This window comes from Dendropsophus ebraccatus, chromosome 2 (genome assembly GCF_027789765.1).
Source record: "Dendropsophus ebraccatus isolate aDenEbr1 chromosome 2, aDenEbr1.pat, whole genome shotgun sequence".
In the NCBI taxonomy this organism is placed as follows: Eukaryota; Metazoa; Chordata; class Amphibia; order Anura; family Hylidae; genus Dendropsophus; species Dendropsophus ebraccatus.
The window spans coordinates 218,189,953-218,211,269 of record NC_091455.1 but is presented as its reverse complement, the minus strand read 5'-3'; the positions used below and the strand labels follow the sequence as shown (position 1 = coordinate 218,211,269).

At 50.8% G+C, this 21,317-nt stretch overlaps 1 protein-coding gene across 1 annotated transcript; it reads left to right on the top strand.

The window, feature by feature from the left end:
• The first annotated feature begins 370 nt into the window (after positions 1 to 370).
• On the top strand, positions 371 to 21,317 carry LOC138784067 (uncharacterized). The gene is made up of 4 exons (XM_069959553.1): positions 371 to 420; positions 12,295 to 12,421; positions 12,733 to 12,810; positions 16,950 to 21,317. The coding sequence occupies exons 1-4, from the start codon at positions 412 to 414 to the stop codon at positions 20,084 to 20,086; spliced, it is 3,351 nt and encodes a 1,116-aa protein (XP_069815654.1). The 5' UTR covers positions 371 to 411; the 3' UTR covers positions 20,087 to 21,317.

Genomic DNA, 21,317 nt, shown 5'->3' with positions numbered 1-21,317 from the left:
CCATAGTGAGCCGGCTATCCTCCATGACTGCTGAGGACCATAGTGAGCCGGCTATCCTCCATGACTGCTGAGGACCATAGTGAGCCGGCTATTCTCCATGACTGCTGACGACCTGGTCCTTACGGCTCATGGACTTTAGACACAACCTTACATACACCAGCTCGGTGCCGGGCACCGTGTGACGTCACCTGCTCGGCCTGCTGTCATGTGATTGGCCGCTGTGCATTGTGGGATTAAAGATGTCTCTTGTCTTCCTGATCATTCGCGCAAGGAACGCCGGGAGTTGTAGTTCCCACGTAACAGTCCTTTATACATGGTCAGTAGCAGTGAACTCCACCTCCCGGCATGCACCAGACTTCCGCTCCATTACCACCGGAAGTGACTGAGGCCACACCGAGAAAGAGCAGCGCAATGGACAGGGTGAGAGGACGGGAGCCTGGACGGCGGAGCTGACACTCTGATCACATGACTGATCCTGGGAGCTGACACTCTGATCACATGACTGATCCCGGGAGCTTACACTCTGATCACATGACTGATCCCGGGAGCTGACACTCTGATCACATGACTGATCCCGGGAGCTGACACTCTGATCACATGACTGATCCCGGGAGCTTACACTCTGATCACATGACTGATCCTGATCCTGGGAGCTGACACTCTGATCACTTGATCCCAGGAGCTGACACTCTGATCACATGACTGATCCGGGGAGCTGACACTCTGATCACATGACTGATCCCAGGAGCTGACACTCTGATCACATGACTGATCCCAGGAGCTGACACTCTGATCACATGACTGATCCTGATCCTGGGAGCTGACACTCTGATCACTTGATCCCAGGAGCTGACACTCTGATCACATGACTGATCCGGGGAGCTGACACTCTGATCACATGACTGATCCCGGGAGCTGACACTCTGATCACATGACTGATCCCGGGAGCTTACACTCTGATCACATGACTGATCCTGATCCTGGGAGCTGACACTCTGATCACATGACTGATCCCAGGAGCTGACACTCTGATCACATGACTGATCCCGGGAGCTGACACTCTGATCACTTGATCCCAGGAGCTGACACTCTGATCACATGACTGATCCCAGGAGCTGACACTCTGATCACATGACTGATCCTGATCCGGGGAGCTGACACTCTGATCACATGACTGATCCCAGGAGCTGACACTCTGATCACATGACTGATCCTGATCCTGGGAGCTGACACTCTGATCACATGATCCCAGGAGCTGACACTCTGATCACATGACTGATCCTGATCCCTGGAGCTGACACTGATCACATCACTGATCCGGGGAGCTGACACTCTGATCACATGACTGATCCCAGGAGCTGACACTCTGATCACATGACTGATCCCGGGAGCTGACACTCTGATCACATGACTGATCCCGGGAGCTTACACTCTGATCACATGACTGATCCTGGGAGCTGACACTCTGATCACATGACTGATCCCGGGAGCTGACACTCTGATCACTTGATCCCAGGAGCTGACACTCTGATCACATGACTGATCCTGATCCTGGGAGCTTACACTCTGATCACATGACTGATCCCGGGAGCTGACACTCTGATCACATGACTGATCCCGGGAGCTGACACTCTGATCACTTGATCCCAGGAGCTGACACTCTGATCACATGACTGATCCTGATCCTGGGAGCTGACACTCTGATCACATGACTGATCCCGGGAGCTGACACTCTGATCACATGACTGATCCGGGGAGCTGACACTCTGATCACATGACTGATCCCGGGAGCTGACACTCTGATCACATGACTGATCCGGGGAGCTGACACTCTGATCACATGACTGATCCCGGAAGCTGACACTCTGATCACATGACTGATCCCGGGAGCTGACACTCTGATCACTTGATCCCAGGAGCTGACACTCTGATCACATGACTGATCCCAGGAGCTGACACTCTGATCACATGACTCATCCTGGGAGCTGACCCTTTGATAACATGACTGATCCCGGGAGCTGACGCTCTGATCACATGACTGATCCCGGAAGCTGACGCTCTGATCACATGACTGATCCCGGAAGCTGACACTCTGATCACATGACTGATCCCGGGAGCTGACACTCTGATCACATGACTGATCCCAGGAGCTGACACTCTGATCACATGACTGATCCCGGGAGCTGACACTCTGATCACATGACTGATCCCAGGAGCTGACACTCTGATCACATGACTGATCCCGGGAGCTGACACTCTGATCACATGACTGATCCCGGGAGCTTACACTCTGATCACATGACTGATCCTGATCCTGGGAGCTGACACTCTGATCACATGACTGATCCGGGGAGCTGACTCTCTGATCACATGACTGATCCCGGGAGCTGACACTCTGATCACTTGATCCCAGGAGCTGACACTCTGATCACATGACTGATCCGGGGAGCTGACACTCTGATCACATGACTGATCCCAGGAGCTGACACTCTGATCACATGACTGATCCTGATCCTGGGAGCTGACACTCTGATCACATGATCCCAGGAGCTGACACTCTGATCACATGACTGATCCTGATCCCGGAAGCTGACACTCTGATCACATGACTGATCCCGGGAGCTGACACTCTGATCACATGACTGATCCCAGGAGCTGACACTCTGATCACATGACTGATCCTGGGAGCTGACCCTCTGATCACATGACTGATCCTGGGAGCTGACCCTCTGATCACATGACTGATCCTTAGAGCTGACACTCTGATCACATGACTGATCCCGGGAGCTGACGCTCTGATCACATGACTGATCCCGGGAGCTGACACTTTGATAACATGACTGATCCCGGGAGCTGACGCTCTGATCACATGACTGATCCCGGGAGCTGACGCTCTGATCACATGACTGATCCCGGGAGCTGACCCTCTGATCACATGACTGATCCCGGGAGCTGACACTCTGATCACATGATCCCAGGAGCTGACACTGTGATCACATGACTGATCCCGGGAGCTGACACTCTGATCACATGACTGATCCCGGGAGCTGACCCTCTGATCACATGACTGATCCCGGGAGCTGACCCTCTGATCACATGACTGATCCCGGGAGCTGACGCTCTGATCACATGACTGATCCCGGGAGCTGACACTCTGATCACATGACTGATCTCGGGAGCTTACACTCTGATCACATGACTGATCCCAGGAGCTGACACTGTGATCACATGACTGATCCCGGGAGCTGACACTCTGATCACATGACTGATCCCGGGAGCTGACACTCTGATCACATGACTGATCCCGGGAGCTGACACTCTGATCACATGTCTGATCCCAGGAGCTGACACTCTGATCACATGATCCCAGGAGCTGACACTGTGATCACATGACTGATCCCGGGAGCTGACACTCTGATAACATGACTGATCCCGGGAGCTGACACTCTGATCACATGACTGATCCCGGGAGCTGACACTCTGATAACATGACTGATCCCAGGAGCTGACACTCTGATCACATGACTGATCCCTGGAGCTGACACTCTGATCACATGACTGATCCCGGGAGCTGACCCTCTGATCACATGACTGATCCCGGGAGCTGACCCTCTGATCACATGACTGATCTTGATCCTGGGAGCTGACCCTCTGATCACATGACTGATCCCGGGAGCTGACGCTCTGATCACATGACTGATCCCGGGAGCTGACCCTCTGATCACATGACTGATCCCGGGAGCTGACACTCTGATCACATGATCCCAGGAGCTGACACTGTGATCACATGACTGATCCCGGGAGCTGACACTCTGATCACATGACTGATCCCGGGAGCTGACACTCTGATCACATGACTGATCCCGGGAGCTGACCCTCTGATCACATGACTGATCCCGGGAGCTGACCCTCTGATCACATGACTGATCTTGATCCTGGGAGCTGACACTCTGATCACATGACTGATCCCGGGAGCTTACACTCTGATCACATGACTGATCCTGATCCTGGGAGCTGACACTCTGATCACTTGATCCCAGGAGCTGACACTCTGATCACATGACTGATCCGGGGAGCTGACACTCTGATCACATGACTGATCCCAGGAGCTGACACTCTGATCACATGACTGATCCCAGGAGCTGACACTCTGATCACATGACTGATCCTGATCCTGGGAGCTGACACTCTGATCACATGATCCCAGGAGCTGACACTCTGATCACATGACTGATCCGGGGAGCTGACACTCTGATCACATGACTGATCCCGGGAGCTGACACTCTGATCACATGACTGATCCCGGGAGCTTACACTCTGATCACATGACTGATCCTGATCCTGGGAGCTGACACTCTGATCACATGACTGATCCCAGGAGCTGACACTCTGATCACATGACTGATCCCGGGAGCTGACACTCTGATCACTTGATCCCAGGAGCTGACACTCTGATCACATGACTGATCCGGGGAGCTGACACTCTGATCACATGACTGATCCCAGGAGCTGACACTCTGATCACATGACTGATCCTGATCCGGGGAGCTGACACTCTGATCACATGACTGATCCCAGGAGCTGACACTCTGATCACATGACTGATCCTGATCCTGGGAGCTGACACTCTGATCACATGATCCCAGGAGCTGACACTCTGATCACATGACTGATCCTGATTCCTGGAGCTGACACTGATCACATCACTGATCCGGGGAGCTGACACTCTGATCACATGACTGATCCCAGGAGCTGACACTCTGATCACATGACTGATCCCGGGAGCTGACACTCTGATCACATGACTGATCCCGGGAGCTTACACTCTGATCACATGACTGATCCTGGGAGCTGACACTCTGATCACATGACTGATCCCGGGAGCTGACACTCTGATCACTTGATCCCAGGAGCTGACACTCTGATCACATGACTGATCCTGATCCTGGGAGCTTACACTCTGATCACATGACTGATCCCGGGAGCTGACACTCTGATCACATGACTGATCCCGGGAGCTGACACTCTGATCACTTGATCCCAGGAGCTGACACTCTGATCACATGACTGATCCTGATCCTGGGAGCTGACACTCTGATCACATGACTGATCCCGGGAGCTGACACTCTGATCACATGACTGATCCGGGGAGCTGACACTCTGATCACATGACTGATCCCGGGAGCTGACACTCTGATCACTTGATCCCGGAAGCTGACACTCTGATCACATGACTGATCCCGGGAGCTGACACTCTGATCACTTGATCCCAGGAGCTGACACTCTGATCACATGACTGATCCCAGGAGCTGACACTCTGATCACATGACTCATCCTGGGAGCTGACCCTTTGATAACATGACTGATCCCGGGAGCTGACGCTCTGATCACATGACTGATCCCGGAAGCTGACGCTCTGATCACATGACTAATCCCGGAAGCTGACACTCTGATCACATGACTGATCCCGGGAGCTGACACTCTGATCACATGACTGATCCCAGGAGCTGACACTCTGATCACATGACTGATCCCGGGAGCTGACACTCTGATCACATGACTGATCCCAGGAGCTGACACTCTGATCACATGACTGATCCCGGGAGCTGACACTCTGATCACATGACTGATCCCGGGAGCTTACACTCTGATCACATGACTGATCCTGATCCTGGGAGCTGACACTCTGATCACATGACTGATCCGGGGAGCTGACACTCTGATCACATGACTGATCCCGGGAGCTGACACTCTGATCACTTGATCCCAGGAGCTGACACTCTGATCACATGACTGATCCGGGGAGCTGACACTCTGATCACATGACTGATCCCTGGAGCTGACACTCTGATCACATGACTGATCCTGATCCTGGGAGCTGACACTCTGATCACATGATCCCAGGAGCTGACACTCTGATCACATGACTGATCCTGATCCCGGAAGCTGACACTCTGATCACATGACTGATCCCGGGAGCTGACACTCTGATCACATGACTGATCCCAGGAGCTGACACTCTGATCACATGACTGATCCTGGGAGCTGACCCTCTGATCACATGACTGATCCTGGGAGCTGACCCTCTGATCACATGACTGATCCTTAGAGCTGACACTCTGATCACATGACTGATCCCGGGAGCTGACGCTCTGATCACATGACTGATCCCGGGAGCTGACACTTTGATAACATGACTGATCCCGGGAGCTGACGCTCTGATCACATGACTGATCCCGGGAGCTGACGCTCTGATCACATGACTGATCCCGGGAGCTGACGCTCTGATCACATGACTGATCCCGGGAGCTGACACTCTGATCACATGACTGATCTCGGGAGCTTACACTCTGATCACATGACTGATCTCGGGAGCTTACACTCTGATCACATGACTGATCCCAGGAGCTGACACTGTGATCACATGACTGATCCCGGGAGCTGACACTCTGATCACATGACTGATCCCGGGAGCTGACACTCTGATCACATGACTGATCCCGGGAGCTGACACTCTGATCACATGTCTGATCCCAGGAGCTGACACTCTGATCACATGATCCCAGGAGCTGACACTGTGATCACATGACTGATCCCGGGAGCTGACACTCTGATAACATGACTGATCCCGGGAGCTGACACTCTGATCACATGACTGATCCCGGGAGCTGACACTCTGATAACATGACTGATCCCAGGAGCTGACACTCTGATCACATGACTGATCCCTGGAGCTGACACTCTGATCACATGACTGATCCCGGGAGCTGACCCTCTGATCACATGACTGATCCCGGGAGCTGACCCTCTGATCACATGACTGATCTTGATCCTGGGAGCTGACCCTCTGATCACATGACTGATCCCGGGAGCTGACGCTCTGATCACATGACTGATCCCGGGAGCTGACCCTCTGATCACATGACTGATCCCGGGAGCTGACCCTCTGATCACATGACTGATCCCGGGAGCTGACGCTCTGATCACATGACTGATCCCGGGAGCTGACCCTCTGATCACATGACTGATCCCGGGAGCTGACACTCTGATCACATGATCCCAGGAGCTGACACTGTGATCACATGACTGATCCCGGGAGCTGACACTCTGATCACATGACTGATCCCGGGAGCTGACACTCTGATCACATGACTGATCCCGGGAGCTGACCCTCTGATCACATGACTGATCCCGGGAGCTGACGCTCTGATCACATGACTGATCCCGGGAGCTGACACTCTGATCACATGACTGATCTCGGGAGCTTACACTCTGATCACATGACTGATCTCGGGAGCTTACACTCTGATCACATGACTGATCCCAGGAGCTGACACTGTGATCACATGACTGATCCCGGGAGCTGACACTCTGATCACATGACTGATCCCGGGAGCTGACACTCTGATCACATGACTGATCCCGGGAGCTGACACTCTGATCACATGTCTGATCCCAGGAGCTGACACTCTGATCACATGATCCCAGGAGCTGACACTGTGATCACATGACTGATCCCGGGAGCTGACACTCTGATAACATGACTGATCCCGGGAGCTGACACTCTGATCACATGACTGATCCCGGGAGCTGACACTCTGATAACATGACTGATCCCAGGAGCTGACACTCTGATCACATGACTGATCCCTGGAGCTGACACTCTGATCACATGACTGATCCCGGGAGCTGACCCTCTGATCACATGACTGATCCCGGGAGCTGACCCTCTGATCACATGACTGATCTTGATCCTGGGAGCTGACCCTCTGATCACATGACTGATCCCGGGAGCTGACGCTCTGATCACATGACTGATCCCGGGAGCTGACCCTCTGATCACATGACTGATCCCGGGAGCTGACACTCTGATCACATGATCCCAGGAGCTGACACTGTGATCACATGACTGATCCCGGGAGCTGACACTCTGATCACATGACTGATCCCGGGAGCTGACACTCTGATCACATGACTGATCCCGGGAGCTGACCCTCTGATCACATGACTGATCCCGGGAGCTGACCCTCTGATCACATGACTGATCTTGATCCTGGGAGCTGACACTCTGATCACATGACTGATCCCGGGAGCTTACACTCTGATCACATGACTGATCCTGATCCTGGGAGCTGACACTCTGATCACTTGATCCCAGGAGCTGACACTCTGATCACATGACTGATCCGGGGAGCTGACACTCTGATCACATGACTGATCCCAGGAGCTGACACTCTGATCACATGACTGATCCCAGGAGCTGACACTCTGATCACATGACTGATCCTGATCCTGGGAGCTGACACTCTGATCACATGATCCCAGGAGCTGACACTCTGATCACATGACTGATCCGGGGAGCTGACACTCTGATCACATGACTGATCCCGGGAGCTGACACTCTGATCACATGACTGATCCCGGGAGCTTACACTCTGATCACATGACTGATCCTGATCCTGGGAGCTGACACTCTGATCACATGACTGATCCCAGGAGCTGACACTCTGATCACATGACTGATCCCGGGAGCTGACACTCTGATCACTTGATCCCAGGAGCTGACACTCTGATCACATGACTGATCCGGGGAGCTGACACTCTGATCACATGACTGATCCCAGGAGCTGACACTCTGATCACATGACTGATCCTGATCCGGGGAGCTGACACTCTGATCACATGACTGATCCCAGGAGCTGACACTCTGATCACATGACTGATCCTGATCCTGGGAGCTGACACTCTGATCACATGATCCCAGGAGCTGACACTCTGATCACATGACTGATCCTGATTCCTGGAGCTGACACTGATCACATCACTGATCCGGGGAGCTGACACTCTGATCACATGACTGATCCCAGGAGCTGACACTCTGATCACATGACTGATCCCGGGAGCTGACACTCTGATCACATGACTGATCCCGGGAGCTTACACTCTGATCACATGACTGATCCTGGGAGCTGACACTCTGATCACATGACTGATCCCGGGAGCTGACACTCTGATCACTTGATCCCAGGAGCTGACACTCTGATCACATGACTGATCCTGATCCTGGGAGCTTACACTCTGATCACATGACTGATCCCGGGAGCTGACACTCTGATCACATGACTGATCCCGGGAGCTGACACTCTGATCACTTGATCCCAGGAGCTGACACTCTGATCACATGACTGATCCTGATCCTGGGAGCTGACACTCTGATCACATGACTGATCCCGGGAGCTGACACTCTGATCACATGACTGATCCCGGGAGCTGACACTCTGATCACATGACTGATCCCGGGAGCTGACACTCTGATCACTTGATCCCGGCAGCTGACACTCTGATCACATGACTGATCCCGGGAGCTGACACTCTGATCACTTGATCCCAGGAGCTGACACTCTGATCACATGACTGATCCCAGGAGCTGACACTCTGATCACATGACTCATCCTGGGAGCTGACCCTTTGATAACATGACTGATCCCGGGAGCTGACGCTCTGATCACATGACTGATCCCGGAAGCTGACGCTCTGATCACATGACTAATCCCGGAAGCTGACACTCTGATCACATGACTGATCCCGGGAGCTGACACTCTGATCACATGACTGATCCCAGGAGCTGACACTCTGATCACATGACTGATCCCTGGAGCTGACACTCTGATCACATGACTGATCCCGGGAGCTGACACTCTGATCACATGACTGATCCCGGGAGCTGACACTCTGATCACATGACTGATCCCGGGAGCTTACACTCTGATCACATGACTGATCCTGATCCTGGGAGCTGACACTCTGATCACATGACTGATCCGGGGAGCTGACACTCTGATCACATGACTGATCCCGGGAGCTGACACTCTGATCACTTGATCCCAGGAGCTGACACTCTGATCACATGACTGATCCGGGGAGCTGACACTCTGATCACATGACTGATCCCAGGAGCTGACACTCTGATCACATGACTGATCCTGATCCTGGGAGCTGACACTCTGATCACATGATCCCAGGAGCTGACACTCTGATCACATGACTGATCCTGATCCCGGAAGCTGACACTCTGATCACATGACTGATCCCGGGAGCTGACACTCTGATCACATGACTGATCCCAGGAGCTGACACTCTGATCACATGACTGATCCTGGGAGCTGACCCTCTGATCACATGACTGATCCTGGGAGCTGACCCTCTGATCACATGACTGATCCTTAGAGCTGACACTCTGATCACATGACTGATCCCGGGAGCTGACGCTCTGATCACATGACTGATCCCGGGAGCTGACACTTTGATAACATGACTGATCCCGGGAGCTGACGCTCTGATCACATGACTGATCCCGGGAGCTGACGCTCTGATCACATGACTGATCCCGGGAGCTGACGCTCTGATCACATGACTGATCCCGGGAGCTGACACTCTGATCACATGACTGATCTCGGGAGCTTACACTCTGATCACATGACTGATCTCGGGAGCTTACACTCTGATCACATGACTGATCCCAGGAGCTGACACTGTGATCACATGACTGATCCCGGGAGCTGACACTCTGATCACATGACTGATCCCGGGAGCTGACACTCTGATCACATGACTGATCCCGGGAGCTGACACTCTGATCACATGTCTGATCCCAGGAGCTGACACTCTGATCACATGATCCCAGGAGCTGACACTGTGATCACATGACTGATCCCGGGAGCTGACACTCTGATAACATGACTGATCCCGGGAGCTGACACTCTGATCACATGACTGATCCCGGGAGCTGACACTCTGATAACATGACTGATCCCAGGAGCTGACACTCTGATCACATGACTGATCCCGGGAGCTGACGCTCTGATCACATGACTGATCCCGGGAGCTGACCCTCTGATCACATGACTGATCCCGGGAGCTGACCCTCTGATCACATGACTGATCTTGATCCTGGGAGCTGACCCTCTGATCACATGACTGATCCCGGGAGCTGACGCTCTGATCACATGACTGATCCCGGGAGCTGACCCTCTGATCACATGACTGATCCCGGGAGCTGACACTCTGATCACATGACTGATCCCGGGAGCTGACGCTCTGATCACATGACTGATCCCGGGAGCTGACCCTCTGATCACATGACTGATCCCGGGAGCTGACACTCTGATCACATGATCCCAGGAGCTGACACTGTGATCACATGACTGATCCCGGGAGCTGACACTCTGATCACATGACTGATCCCGGGAGCTGACACTCTGATCACATGACTGATCCCGGGAGCTGACCCTCTGATCACATGACTGATCCCGGGAGCTGACGCTCTGATCACATGACTGATCCCGGGAGCTGACACTCTGATCACATGACTGATCTCGGGAGCTTACACTCTGATCACATGACTGATCTCGGGAGCTTACACTCTGATCACATGACTGATCCCAGGAGCTGACACTGTGATCACATGACTGATCCCGGGAGCTGACACTCTGATCACATGACTGATCCCGGGAGCTGACACTCTGATCACATGACTGATCCCGGGAGCTGACACTCTGATCACATGTCTGATCCCTGGAGCTGACACTCTGATCACATGATCCCAGGAGCTGACACTGTGATCACATGACTGATCCCGGGAGCTGACACTCTGATAACATGACTGATCCCGGGAGCTGACACTCTGATCACATGACTGATCCCGGGAGCTGACACTCTGATAACATGACTGATCCCAGGAGCTGACACTCTGATCACATGACTGATCCCTGGAGCTGACACTCTGATCACATGACTGATCCCGGGAGCTGACCCTCTGATCACATGACTGATCCCGGGAGCTGACCCTCTGATCACATGACTGATCTTGATCCTGGGAGCTGACCCTCTGATCACATGACTGATCCCGGGAGCTGACCCTCTGATCACATGACTGATCCCGGGAGCTGACCCTCTGATCACATGACTGATCCCGGGAGCTGACACTCTGATCACATGATCCCAGGAGCTGACACTGTGATCACATGACTGATCCCGGGAGCTGACACTCTGATCACATGACTGATCCCGGGAGCTGACACTCTGATCACATGACTGATCCCGGGAGCTGACCCTCTGATCACATGACTGATCCCGGGAGCTGACCCTCTGATCACATGACTGATCTTGATCCTGGGAGCTGACACTCTGATCACATGACTGATCCCAGGAGCTGACGCTCTGATCACATGACTGATCCCGGGAGCTGAGACTCTAGTATACGGACAGTATACATATATACCCGCTCTCTTTCAGGCTCCGGTGACCTTTGAGGACGTCGCTGTCTATTTCACAAGGGGAGAATGGGAGCTGCTGAGCGCGGAGCAGAGGACGCTGTACAAGGAGGTCATGAACAACAACTACCAGCTCATCCTCTCCCTGAGTGAGTGTTCCACGGGGTTCGACAGGGCGGGGGGCTACCAGGGGCCCGAGAGAGAGGGGGGCTGTTGTCAGGGCCGAAAGCGGGGGGGGGCTGCTGCCGGGGCCAAAAGAGAGAGAGGGGGAGCTGCGGGGGCCGAGAGAGAAAAGCCGGTAAGGGGGGGGGGGGGGGGGGGGGGGGGGGGGGGGGGCTGCTGTCAGAGCCGAGAGAGAGGGGGGGGAGTTGCTGCTGGGGCTGAGAGGGGGGGGGGGGGGTTTCGGGGGCGAGAGAGAGGGGGGGGGGCTGCTTCTTCTTACCACTGTCTCTCCTTACAGACTGTCCGGACATCATCCAAAACATCGAGCTGGGATGTGAGCCCTATGTGCAGAGCCGCAGCCAGAGCCCCCGCACAGGTACAGGAGACCCCTGCCCAATATGTACAGGGCCACAGCCACCACACAAGTTTATTAGACCCCTCCCCAATATGTACAGAGCCGCAGCCACCGCACAGGTACATGAGACCCCTCCCCCCAATGTATACATCCCCCATCCAGACCCCCAATATGTACAGAGCTCTCTGCATCCTACGTGATACCAAGGAGTGAACTCTCATCCCCTGCAAGAACAGCACCTGTATTTCTTTTATTAAAATTTTAAACATAACAATAAATAAATACAGAAATAACACAACATATACCGTATCTGACCAGAAGAAAATGAAACCATAACATAAACCACCGGTCCATCCCCGCACTCATTCCTCCACACAGACAACCATATACCTATATGCAATATATACACACACAATATAAACAATTTTAGCTAAACATATTAATAAACTATGTACACTATTATATACTATACACCTATATACACTACTATATACAATACACCACTATATACTATGAACCTATATAAATAACTAAATGTGAACTCTCGCCCAGTTGCATTGTACACAACCTAATACCACAGACACAATTCTATACAAACCAACAACTAAACAAGACATCATTACACATTAGGGCCAGGTTCAGACTATGTAAGTGTGCGGCTGTATTTGCGGCTGTAATTGTGCGGCGGTATTTTTGGTGGTTCATGCGTACGCTGGAAAGTATAGGATATACGGCTGCACAGTGCACACTATGTATGAATCTACGGCCAGATCGTAAACGGACCCGTAAAAAATGAACAAGACCATTGTTTGCGGCTGGACATGCGGCCGAGGATTGACAGGCGGTCCGTACGGAGTACTTCAAAAATAGCCGGCAATGATGCCGAATGCCGATGCCTCTAATAGTTAATATATTAAATTAATAAAACACATTTTCTTTGTAATAAAGTCCCTTTCGTTGGTCAATAATTTAATTCTAACGAATCCATCACTGTGCAATTAAATATACTGTTAAAAAAAATAGATATATAAATAAATGTATATTTATCTATATATTTATTTTTTGACAGTATATTTAATTGCACAATGATGGATTCGTTAGAATTAAATTATTGAACAACGAAACTGATTTTATTTCAACGAAAATGTGTTTTATTAATTAAATATTAATTAGTACAGGAAGCTCCATAAGCCGATAATTCATATTGCCGGTAATAGAGCTTTCTGTACTAATCATCACTTTACTTTAATGAAAACATCAAATGTTTCTTCTAATTCTGTTATCACAATAGCATTATTAGAAGAAACATTTAGAATTATATGTGCGCTCAGCTGATTGGCTGATCGGCTGACCGTACATATAATTAGCCGGTCCGCAGTACAGTGACTTCATTGTGCTGCGGACCAGCGAAGAGACAACATCGGGGTGAGTATAGAGCTCTCCCCACCCCCTCCCCAGCACTGCACCCCTCCCAGCAAGGAAGGGGGGGTCACTTAACCCCTTTCTTGCTGGGATGGGTGCAGTCTGACATCAGTCTGGCCCCCAAGGGGTTAAGGGGGATGCAATACATCCTCCCTTAACCGCTTGGGGGCCAGACTGTAAGCAGCGATCTGTAAAGATGCTGCATACTGTAAGGAGCACAACACCGCTCACAATGATGGGGGTTGTGCTCCTGTTTGTGTGTTTTTTGTGTGTTTCTCCCTTTTTGTTTTTCAGATATTGGTATCCTGGGGATTACGTCGGATTCCGTGGACTACGTCGATGACCAGCGGTTGTTTGTTGTTTTTTTTTATAAAATGGTCAATGAGGGGTGTGGGGGTGTTTTTATTTGAATAAAAAAATTTTTTAACTTGTGTCTTGTCTTTATTTCTTTACTTTATAGACTTAGTAGTGGAAGCCGTCTAATAGACGGAATCCATTACTAAGTTGGGGCCTAGTGTTAGCCGGTATAAAATGGCTAACACTAACCCCCTATTATTACCCCAGTACCCAATGCCACCAGGGGTACTGGGAAGAGCCGGGTGCCAGTGGTCCCGGAGCGTCAAAATTGGCGCTCCTGGACCGGGCGGCAGCAGGCTGGTAAGATTTAGGCTGGGGAGGGCCTAAACCAATGGCTCTTCCCACCCTGGTGTTACCAGGCTGCTGTCGTTTGGTTTTTAACCCGGCTGGTTATAAAAATAGGGGGGACCCTATGCGGGGTTTTTTTTTAAATAAATAAATAATTAAAAAAAAACCCGCATAGGGTCCCCCCTATTTTTATAACCAGCCGGGTTAAAAACCAAACGACAGCAGCCTGGTAACACCAGGGTGGGAAGAGCCATTGGTTTAGGCCCTCCCCAGCCTAAATCTTACCAGCCTGCTGCCGCCCAGTCCAGGAGCGCCAATTTTGACGCTCCGGGACCACTGGCACCCGACTCTTCCCAGTACCCCTGGTGGCATTGGGTACTGGGGTAATAATAGGGGGTTAGTGTTAGCCATTTTATACCGGCTAACACTAGGCCCCAACTTAGTAATGGATTCCGTCTATTAGACGGCTTCCACTACTAAGTCTATAAAGTAAAGAAATAAAGACAAGACACAAGTTAAAAAATTTTTTTATTCAAATAAAAACACCCCCACACCCCTCATTGACCATTTTATTAAAAAAAAAAAAAAACGCTGGTCATCGACGTAGTCCACGGAATCCGACATAATCCCCAGGATACCGATATCTGAAAAACAAAAAGGGAGAAACACACAAAAAACACACAAACAGGAGCACAACCCCCATCATTGTGAGCGGTGTTGTGCTCCTTACAGTATGCAGCATCTTTACAGATCGCTGCTTACAGTCTGGCCCCCAAGGGATTAAGGGAGGATGTATTGCAACCCCACTTAACCCCTTGGGGGCCAGACTGATGTCAGACTGCACCCATCCCAGCATGGAAGGGGTTAAGTGCCCCCCCCTCCCCTTCCTTGCTGGGAGGGGTGCAGTGCTGGGGAGGGGGTGGGGAGAGCTCTATACTCACCCCGATGTGTCCTCTTCGCTGGTCCACAGCACAATGAAGTCACTGTGCTGCGGACCCGCTAATTATATGTACGGTCAGCCGATCAGCCAATCAGCTGAGCGCACATATAATTCTAAATGTTTCTTCTAATAATGCTATTGTGATAACATAATTAGAAGAAACATTTGATGTTTTCATTAAAGTAAAGTGATGATTAGTACAGAAAGCTCTATTACCGGGAATATGAATTAACGGCTTATGGAGCTTCCTGTACTAATTAATATTTAATTAATAAAACACATTTTCGATGAAATAAAATCAGTTTCGTTGGTCAATAATTTAATTCTAACGAATCCATCATTGTGCAATTAAATATACTGTCAAAAAATAAATATATATATAAATATACATTTATTTATATATCTATTTATTTTAACAGTATATTTAATTGCAAAATGATGGATTCGTTAGAATTAAATTATTGACCAACGAAAGGGACTTTATTACAAAGAAAATGTGTTTTATTATTTTAATATATTAACCATGAGAGACATCGGCATTACTGCAGAGGATCGCAAACCCCGGTAATAGCGATTCCTGTAAACTGTTTCCCTGCTTTCCCAGATGCAGCCAGAGGTGTTTCCATCACTTTCATAAGATTTTATTTGTTATTTTTAGTTGAACCAGATTTCCAAGTAAATGACCGTATGTTTTCAGCCGCATGTCTATTTTTTCCCACGGCCGGAGTTTTATCCGCACATTTACAGCCGCATAAAAAATACAGCCGCACAGTTACATAGTGTGAACCTAGCCTTAACCTACAACTAAACAAGACATCATGCAAAAATAATAACCTACAACTAAAACAATACATAAAATATTTTTAATATTTTTTTTTTTGGGGGGGGGGGGCCCTGAGCTGGTCCTGAATCCCATGCCCCCAGTACATGATCACGGACGCCCAGCACCTGTATTATACCCCAGAGCTGCACTCACTATTCTGCTGGTGAGGTCACTGTGTACATACATTACTGGTCCTCTACTGATTCAGAGATACATACTGTATTATACTCACTATTCTGCAGGTGGAATCATTGTGATTGGTTGCTGCAGAGTAGGCGGAGCTCTTGTCTCCATTACATTGACTGTGTTCTGTCGTCCTTTCTCTGGAAGGTTTGGAGCGAGAGAAGAACGTGGAGGATGGGTGGTGGCTCCAGCAGATGTCCGGGGATGTCACAGGTGGTAGATGTGAGGCACAGGTGAAGAGGCCGAGGCGCTATCCTAGAGTGAACCCCATCAGGTGGATCAAGAAAGACAAGAAAAGGAAAAGTCGCAACACTCGGTCCTCTCACCGGATAACAAGGAGATCTGAGGACAAGAAGACTCTTAATGGTTACCATGAGGTCAGAACCTCCCCGGAAAGAGACAGATGTGACACCCCTGCTTGTCTCTCACAGGACCTGTTATGTGACACTTGGGACCCTCCACTCCCTAGTGACATACAGGGGTCTGAGGAGACGTCCAATCATGGGCCAGCAGCACAGTCTTCTCATCTGGAGAAAGCTGAGGACGCCTGTGAGAAACTAGAGGAGTTGTCAGAGGACAGCGGCCTAACAACAGGTGCCACAACTGACATAAAAACCAATGGAGAGCCTTCAGAAGGTCCTCATTTGTCCCACAACATGGCCTCTTATCCCAGAGAAGACGATGTAAACTCTGCACTAGATAGGGATACCAAAGCTTTCCCACTGTCTGAGGCCTCAAATCATCTAATGGAAGACAATTCCCAGACAGGACCCCCAAAAACTGAAAAGTTGGAGGGGAAAAATTCTCAGATCAGAAAGAAGAACACAACCCGCCACAAGAAAGACCGGCGTGTGAAGTTCAATGAGAAGGTCACTATGTTCCTCATAGAGGAGAACGCCAATGGAAGACGTCTTCTTGCCCGTAGTAAGGTGGATGGTGCAGACACTAAAGCAGAAGTGAAGAAATGCATCACAGGCCACGATGTAGAAGAAGTAAAATGTCTGGATGGGGGCGCTGCTCCCAGTAATGGAGAAGACATGAAATCTCTGGGTGGGGGCGCTCCTCCCAGTAATGGAGAAGACCTGAAATCTCTGGGTGGGAGCCCTCCTCCCAGTAATGTAGAAGACCTGAAATCTCTGGATGGGGGCGCTCCTCCTAGTAATGTAGAAGACCTGAAATCTCTGGATGGGGGCGCTCCTCCTAGTAATGTAGAAGACCTGAAATCTCTGGATGGGGGCGCTCCTCCTAGTAATGTAGAAGACCTGAAATCTCTGGATGGGGGCGCTCCTCCTAGTAATGTAGAAGACGTGGAATCTCTGGGTGGGGGCGCTCCTCCCAGTAATGTAGAAGACATAAAATCTCTTGGTGCGGGTGCTCCTCCCAGTAATTTAGAAGACGTGGAATCTCTGGGTGGGGGCGCTCCTCCCAGTAATGTAGAAGACGTGGAATCTCTGGGTGGGGGTGCTCCTTCTAGTAATGTAGAAGACGTGGAATCTCTGGGTGGGGGCGCTCCTTCTAGTAATGTAGAAGACGTGGAATCTCTGGGTGGGGGCGCTCCTCCTAGTAATGTACAAGACGTGGACTCTTTGGGTGGTGGTGCTCCCTCCAACAATGTAGAAGGAATAAAGCTATTAAAAAAGAGAACCACTGTCTCAAGCTGCATTATCAATGAAGCAGAAGGTTTCCGACTTGATGCAAAGAAAAGCAGGAAGAAGATTGTGGAAGGAGTGGGAACATCCCAGCGGGCTCCAGGGCTGAAATCACTGTCTCCAACTAAACAGACCAAAATACATCGACATGAACTTCACATCATAGAGATGGATGATGATGGCAACTGCCATCCCAACATGAAGTGTGAAGATGTGAACATGGACATCTCCCTGGGACCACCATTGCCAGATGGTCACGAGCAGACGTTTATAAAATCTTATTCCTGCACCAATTGTGGTAAGATCACCCACTGGTCAAAGCTCAGCATTCAGCAGAAGGAGAACATAGAGAGGAGCAGGACACACACCTGCAAAACGTGCATCCGTCACACAACTCCGACCGTCCGACCCCTGTACCTTACAACCGGACCTGAATCTGCAGAGTCCTGCCGACCAGAGACTCAGAGAATCACGGCTTATTCCTCCACACAAACACTAAGGATCTTACCTGAGAAGAAGCAAAGACTACGCAAAGACAAGAGCAGCGAAGAGACTGCAGGAAACCCAGGAGGTCATGTCAGCCATCAGAGAAACACAAAGGGGGAGATGTTTCCAGATGACAGGTCCAAGGCCTATGGGAAATGCAAAGGTTCTGAAGCCACCCTGGATCCTGAGCTCATGATTCTCACAGGAGCTTTATCCAACAACAAACCAACTGCTCACCTGTCAGCTCTGGAGATCAGAAAGAGCAAAGTCAGCACAAAGACCAGGTGTGTGGCCTCCAACCCTGGCAACAGTAAAAGGGGCTACGCCAGGAGTGGAAGATGCCATAAGGTAGAGCAGAAGACAGATCCATTAAGCTCTGATCAGGAGAAGACCCCAAGGAAGTGCAAGATAAGGCAGGACCATCCTGAGTGTGCTTTGAAGATTCACTCTAACATTGTAAACAACATAAAGACGCCCATCATAGACCCCGAGAATCTCAAATCAGAAGAACGGTGCACTAAATGTGGCAAACATCTGGCAAAGCACGTGAATCCCAAGAACCCTGAAGATGGGGCTAAGAAGGACCCCGTCCGATGTCTGAAGAAGAAAGAGCGCAAGCAGCTGCGGGATGGGGTGGAGCCCTTCCAGTGTGAACAGTGCGGTAAAGTCTTCACTCGTCACTTCACTCTGCTGCAGCACCGCACAGTGCATACAGGTGAGCGTCCCTACTCCTGTACAGAGTGCGGTAAGACCTTCCGAGATGGAGGCTACCTGAAGGTTCACATGAGACTACACACAAAGGAGAAACCCTACACCTGCCTAGAGTGTGGCAAGTGCTTTGGCCAGAACTCAGCCCTGGTAGTCCACCTGAGGACTCACACAGATGAGAGGCCCTTCCAATGTAATGAGTGTGGGAAAAGGTTTAGTGATCGCTCAACCTTCCGGCACCACCAGATGATTCACACTGGGGAGAAACCGTTCACCTGTTCGTTTTGTGGGAAAAAGTTCACCCAGCAGGCACACGTGAAGCGACACGAGAAGATGCACACTGGCGAGAGGCCCTTCCCATGCACCATGTGTGACAAGAGGTTTGTGGACCGCACCAAGCTGAGAAAACACGAGCTTACTCACACCCGAACCAAGGTGTGAGGTCACCATCATGGCCCAGCCCTGTATTATACGAATAATGTGGATCCATCATGTCTCAAAACATTTGATTCTATTTTTGTACTTATTTATAGAATAAATGTGGATCTGTAGGATTTATTGATTCCTGCAGCCACATGGCATGATGTTATAGAGGACTCCGCAGCCTCAACTTACCGTCCAAACATGTACCAACTTGTAACTGGCCCATGAGCACTTATCTGCCCTTGCTGCTCTCCCAGCGGTGGCCATGTTATGTCTCCATAGACGTCTGATGCAGGACCCCGTAGTGTTTGAGGACCCGCGTGTCATGTCTCTAATTCTCCCCCAGCATCAGCCATGTTGTGTCTCCGTAGACGCTTGGTGCTGAATTTTGTAGTGTGTGAGGACCCGCTTGTCATGTATCGGTGTGGGCTCAATGCGGATGTATCACTGTCTGCTCTGTGTGAATGTACCTCTCTCTGCTCTGTGCGGATGTATCTCTGTCGGCTCTGTGCGGATGTATCGCTCTTGGCTCTGTGCGGTTATATCGCTCTCTGCTCTGTCCGGATGTATCGCTCTTGGCTCTGTGCGGATGTATCTCTGTCGGCTCTGTGCAGATGTATATTCTTAGCTCTGTGCGGTTATATCGCTCTCTGCTCTGTCTGGATGTATCGCTCTAGGCTCTGTAAAGATGTACCAGTTTCGGATGTATCTGTGTCGGCTCTGTGCGGATGTATCTCTGTCGGCTCTGTGCGGATGTATCTCTGTCGGCTCTGTGCGGATGTATCTCTGTCGGCTCTGTGCGGATGTATCGCTTTTGGCTCCGTGCGGTTATATTGCTGTCAGCTCTGTGCGGATGTATCGCTCTCGGCTCTGTGCGGATGTATCGCTCTCGGCCCTGTGCGGATGTATCGCTCTCGGCCCTGTGCGGATGTATCGCTCTCGGCCCTGTGCGGATGTATCACTGTCGGCTCTGTGCGGATGTATCGCTCTCAGCTGTGTGCGGATGTATCTCTGTCGGCTCTGTGCAGATGTATCGCTGTCGGCTCTGTGCGGATGTATCTCTGTCGGCTCTGTGCGGATGTTTCACTCTTGGCTCAGTGCAGATGTATCGCTCTCGGCTCTGTGGGGATGTATCGCTGTCGGCTCTGTGTAGATGTATTTCTGTTGGCTCTTTGCGGATGTATTACTTTTGGCCCCGTGCAGATGTATCGCTCTCGGCTCTGTCCGGATGTATCGCTGTCGGCTCTGT

What these genes read in the sequence shown, in the direction of transcription:
- LOC138784067 (XM_069959553.1), top strand. An exon ending in CCAGCTCATCCTCTCCCTGA is followed by an intron (nt 12,422 to 12,732) that starts GTGAGTGTTCCA and finishes CTCTCCTTACAG; the next exon opens with ACTGTCCGGACATCATCCAA. An exon ending in CAGCCAGAGCCCCCGCACAG is followed by an intron (nt 12,811 to 16,949) that starts GTACAGGAGACC and finishes TTTCTCTGGAAG; the next exon opens with GTTTGGAGCGAGAGAAGAAC.